The sequence below is a fragment of the Nicotiana attenuata genome, unplaced genomic scaffold (genome assembly GCF_001879085.1).
Source record: "Nicotiana attenuata strain UT unplaced genomic scaffold, NIATTr2, whole genome shotgun sequence".
In the NCBI taxonomy this organism is placed as follows: Eukaryota; Viridiplantae; Streptophyta; class Magnoliopsida; order Solanales; family Solanaceae; genus Nicotiana; species Nicotiana attenuata.
The window spans coordinates 84398-89850 of NW_017673480.1; the positions used below are offsets into that span (position 1 = coordinate 84398).

At 36.7% G+C, this 5453-nt stretch overlaps 1 protein-coding gene across 3 annotated transcripts; it reads left to right on the forward strand.

Annotated features, from left to right (window-relative positions):
* The first annotated feature begins 1054 nt into the window (after positions 1 to 1054).
* LOC109216482 lies at positions 1055 to 5104 on the forward strand. 3 transcript variants are annotated; one of them, XM_019380643.1, is made up of 4 exons: positions 1055 to 1126; positions 1437 to 2090; positions 2232 to 3291; positions 4659 to 5104. In XM_019380643.1, the coding sequence occupies exons 2-4, from the start codon at positions 1520 to 1522 to the stop codon at positions 4843 to 4845; spliced, it is 1818 nt and encodes a 605-aa protein (XP_019236188.1). In that variant the 5' UTR covers positions 1055 to 1126; positions 1437 to 1519; the 3' UTR covers positions 4846 to 5104. The 3 variants fall into 3 exon arrangements, with proteins under 3 accessions (XP_019236188.1, XP_019236187.1, XP_019236189.1); XM_019380642.1 differs by having other exon boundaries at positions 1070 to 1173; XM_019380644.1 differs by lacking the exon at positions 4659 to 5104 and adding an exon at positions 4077 to 4652 and having other exon boundaries at positions 1070 to 1173.
* Positions 5105 to 5453: the final 349 nt, after the last annotated feature.

Here is a 5453-nt window from a genome sequence, read left to right on the forward strand (position 1 = left end):
TTTACTAAATGAGAGTATCGTGAGGGCAATATCATTTGAATATCTCTTCTGAAAATAGATAACCAAAATTTATATCTTTACTTGATAGATCTTCATGTCTTAGTTCTACGTCTTACTAAATTATCATATATTTATTATTTTACTCTTTAAAATAATTTTATATTTCTCATGAAGGAGTAATATTTTAAACTACAGTGTTGATAAAATTTATTGAGTATTTATTTTTAAGGAGGTATAATATGCAGTTTCATAACATTTTTTAAGAAATTATGATATTTAATCGTTTGCAAGTTAAGACGTTGTAGTAAATTTAATATGACATAGTAAATTTAACCGTATTGCATTATTTATACTTGTAAAACATGCTAGATGTTTTTTATTTTATAAGAGTTTCTTAAATTCTTTATAGTTTTCATGAACTTTTAATGTATCCTTTATTTTATTTTTTGTTATAATGTTATATTATTAATTCATACATTTAAAAAATTAAAGATCCGGGTACCTTCCCTTTTAATTGAGAGAAGGACTCGAAATTGACTCCCCTCGATTCAAGATCCGAAAGAAGGGTATGAGTTTCTCCAAGGAATGCTCTCCCGTGGCGGTATGCAGATTCTCGAGGGCCCGACTGGGTGTATTGTATGTGCCAATTGCCATTTAGCTAATAAGCCCGTGGAGATTGAGGTTCCACAAGCGGTACTTCCGGATACTGTATTTGAGGCAGTTGTTCGAATTTCTTATGATATGCAACTGAAACAAGTTCTTTTTTTATGCATTTCTTTAGTCTTTAGGGAGCCAAAGCTTGACTTTGCCCCATGTCTCGAGGCTCTCGCCTTGTCGCGCCCCGTATTAAGTAAAACGACCCGCCTCACGCCCTCGCTTTTAAAATACTGCCGAAATTTCTTCTTGTCATATAATAACACGCGAATCATATACTTAGCTTTATTATTATTATTATTATTATTATTATTATTATTATTATTTTTATTATTATTATTACGAAAACAATGTTAAATTGAATGAGACAAGGAATAAATAAAACACAAATAAAACCCTCGTCAAAATCAGAAAGTCTGTTGGTAAAGGGAAGCGGTGGTTAAGAATACGACGAGGTTTCCCGGGACTGCGGGTATATATTTCCCAACTCTTCAGTTGCTCGACGACGCTTCAGATTTTGTAACTATCATTCTTTTTTATGTTTGTCCCTTTTGTCTCTTGTAACTTTTTACGAATTGTAGTTGTTATGGTCACTGTTTGAAGCCTAAAAGAATATTGCTATACATTATAGAAATCATTCTTGTTTCTCTTTTTTTTCTAGTAGGAAATATTTTGCTATTCTCCCTCCCCAGTTCCCCTTTTCTTGGAAATATAATTGGTTAATAATTTGCAGGCTGAATTATCTGTAGATTTTGAAAGTTTGATATTTTCTTTACTATCAGGGTTTGAACTGACTATGGAGTTTTGGTACTTGTGTTGAAACAATTGTATATTGAGTTGGTTGCTAATGTTGTGAGATTGAAACATGGATTCTAGTAATGAATCTTTGAGGGTTGATATGGGAGTAACAGTAGGAGCTGGAGATACTACAGATAGTGTGAGTCGATTGAAAAGAGAATCGGGTTATTGCAGTCAGTGTTTAAATCTGGAAGCAAAGATAAAGGAAATTGAAAATAGTTGTGCCACTTTGCAGAAGGAGATTTACCAGGAGAGGAATGGTTTTAAGTTGCTTGAAGTTAAGTATGAAACATTGCGAGTCGAGAAGGTTGCTGTTGAGGATGAGCTTGAGGTGTTGAAGAGAAGGAATCAAGAGCTGGAAGAGCGGATGCGTCAATTTGAGAATAATGGCTGTAATGAGGAGAACGAGGAGGAAGACAAGGTTTTGCAGTTGATGATCGAGAACAATGTCTTGGAATGCGAGAAACGGGTTGCTGAAAGTAATGTTGAGTCTTGGAAATTGAAGTGCAAGGAGTTGGAGTTGGCGGTATTGGAATTGAACAAAAGGTTGGTTTCAAAAGCAGGAGATTATAAAGATTTAAATGCAAAATCTTTCTTCTCTGGTGGAGAAATCCAATCTCTGCAATCTCAAGATTCAGGTACTATCCTTTTGTGTAAACAGTTTTGTTTTAGTAGTTGTAGATACCATTCTAAGAGGTGAATGTTTTAGGTAAATATTTTGCTTTAGAAGATTGAGACGCATATGGTAGAAATTTTTGCTTATTGCTTTTGATGGGCAGGAAAATCTTTAACAAAGAATCCATGCGTGCAAGCCGAGTGTGTTGGAGCAAACAAATTTTTACTATCTGAAAGTGGTAACAGCCGTAGTAACCAAGTGAGGAAGCGATTGATGTTTGAAGAAGAAAGAGGGTCAAACAAGAGGATGGCTCCTTCTACCCCAGCTGGTGTAAGGCCTGCAAATGTTGTTGTTATTGACTTAAATGAAAGTGATGATGAAAGAACTATCCGTCCTCTTTGTACATCAATAAATGGAAATGATTATAAAAATTCTCTACCTCTTTGTACACCTTGCATACCAGGATCTAGAATGGCTCGTGATTCACCTTACCCTGGATCAGGGAGCACCTTGTCTAATAATGAATTTCCTTCAGAGAACAATTTAAAGATGGCTGACATTGAGCAAGGCAAAGACAATGACATTTTATGTGTTCCAACTCCAAAAAGAAGAAGAGCTTCAAACTTAATTCCTAGTGATAGTGACACTGATGATGATAACGTTCCAATTTGCATGCTCAAGACTAGGCATTTTCATGGGAAAAGCTCCAGTGATCATCCCGAAGGCCACTCAACTCAAATTGGTGATTCTAGGGAGGAAATCAGGAAATCTTCTAGTAGGCGGCGCCTAGTGAAGCTAAGTCAATGTGAAGCAAAAGATGGTGGTGGCAGTGACATCGAAGAAGATGTGTCAGACAGTGAGGGAGAAAGCTTGGGTGGATTTATAGTTAGCAGCTCTGACTGTTCTGACGATGGCGACATCTCTAATTCTGAGGGTGCTTTGGGAAGTAATTCTTCTGTAGCTGAAGATTCAATAACTGATTCAGAGCATATATCGGAGAGTGATACAGATTATTGTGAAATAATGTCGAGAATTCGAAGGAACAAAAGTGATAAATTAGAGTGGGAGTTTGAGGGAGACATGCTTGCTGCCTTTGGTAAGGATCCTGAATTATGTATGAGGGCTGTTTGTGTTTTGTATAGGCAGCAAACAGCTGAGGAGAAATGTAGTAAAGAAACGATATTTCAGAATCAAAGAGGTTTCAGCCAGTGTGATGCCTACAGGTATGTGCTTGAATGCAAATACATGCGCATTACGGTGCTTAAACGATGCTGGTCTAGAGGAACAGAACACTCATTTTAGCACCATATCTCCAGTTATGTAACTTATCCAAGCTCGTAACGTACATAAGATAAACACATGGTTAAAATGCGTCGGAATTAAAGAGTTTGTCAATATTAGTAATCCTCATCTCTTAAAATTTGAATGTCTTAATTGGAGGTTCAATAATATATTCTCTTATATCGAGTTGTTAAGCATGATACATTGTGGTTGAAATTCCTTGACACCCAAGGTGCTGGACGATGTCATGGACGACCCATGAATCTGTGTCATGGACACATCTCCTTGTTATGGCAATAGGCCTTTTCTGTCAAATTCCCAATTACATGAGTTCATAACTCATTAAACTCTTCTGACGTAGTGAATAAGCATTAAGCTCAATTTCTATGGGTTGGTCGACTTTGCTCGATCTGAAATCTGCAAACAATTCATAAATCCAAAGTGTAGGTCCTTGAACTATGGAGAACAATTGAGCTCCATCAAGAGCACTTCTTCCCTATTGAAGGGTAAGATCACGATCCTTAGTTTTCCAACCACTTTTTAAGTAGCTAATCTGAAGATCTGAGGACAATCCAATAGAAAAGCCTTGACCTTGCATTTTCGAAAGGATGTTGAGTTAGATCTTGAGGTTAGCTTGTTCAAAAAGTTGATGCTGGTTAAATTCACTAAGCATATTAAGCTGATAATAAATAGCATATTTGGACTCAGTAACTTTGTTGTACTGCAGATAAGTTTTATTACTCTGAGGACTGCCTATGACCATGACTATGCTGATGTATACTAGTCCAGTGATGAGTCTCACATAGATCAAAACGATCAATCATCTATGATTGGGATTGCACGACTGCTATAGCTTTGTCCAAGATGGCATGGTTGTTTCTGACTTAATGAATCAAATGTCATGTTGACCGTTCTTTAATGGCTAATGTTTATTATGTAGTTATTATCACTTGCTTTTGCTGATAGAGGGAGAAAGAAACATGTAATATCAAAAGGTTGCACGAATGCTTCCAGGTCAAAGTGGACTAGAGAATGAAATTGTTTCTGGGACTAATTGCCTACGTTAGGCCAGAGGAAAACATGGGATTAATGATTCCCTGTGAAAAGGATGATTTCAAGGCTGCAAATGTGTAAATATGAGACTTTTTAATATTAGCATTCACATTAAACATCTAAAAGTTCGTCTTTTGACCAGAAAGGGTTGATCTGATTTAATGCTTCTATCAATTGCATTGAAACAATGCTGAATCTGATGTTTGCTTTTGTATGTTTGGGGGCTAGTTTCATAATTTATACTGCCATATTACAGGGGAAGCACCTTGGCTGAATTTCTTACGGATGGAGATCCGCAAGGTGACATGAACAAGTCTGTGGAGGAATTGCAAGCATATGATCCCAAGGGTATTGAACTGTGCAGAACTTTGGCGACAAGATACTCCAAGCAGCTATTTGCTATCTACAAAAACAAAGAGGATCCGTTTTTCTCAGCTTCCTGACATATTATGTGGTTTTGTTCCTTGCCCCACATAATGGTCTAATATCAGTCTTCCTATCCTTAATGTAGATATGACATCTTATCATGTACAGTCTGTCCTTCTGTATATACAATCTAGGCGCTTTTGCTATCAAGAAATTAACAACTACTACTACACCTCAATCATGAGTAAGTTAGCGTCGACTATATGAATCCACTGACCATGTCGCCTATTTAAGCTCATCTCGATTAAACTAATACAATGTCAGTGTTTGGCCTAATCCAAGCCTTGTATTCCTGCCTGCTTTTTCTTTCTTTCTTTCTTTCTTTCCCAGGGGCAGGGATTTTGTGAAGGGATTGAGAAGAGACTGCACGTGTAAGCAGATGATGTGCACCTGTTAGAAAGTCGAGGGATCTTTTCCAAACAAGCTGCATTAAGGGTGTGTTTGGTATTGAAGGAAAATGTGTTTCATGAAAAATGAGTGCTTTTATTACTTATTTTCCCATGTTTGGTTGGTGAGTGAAAAACTTTTTCCGGAAAATATTTTTTTAGTGTTTGTTTAGAGAGTAGAAACTATTTTTTAGAAAAATGATTTTTAATGCTACTTTCATATACCCCCCCCCCACCCC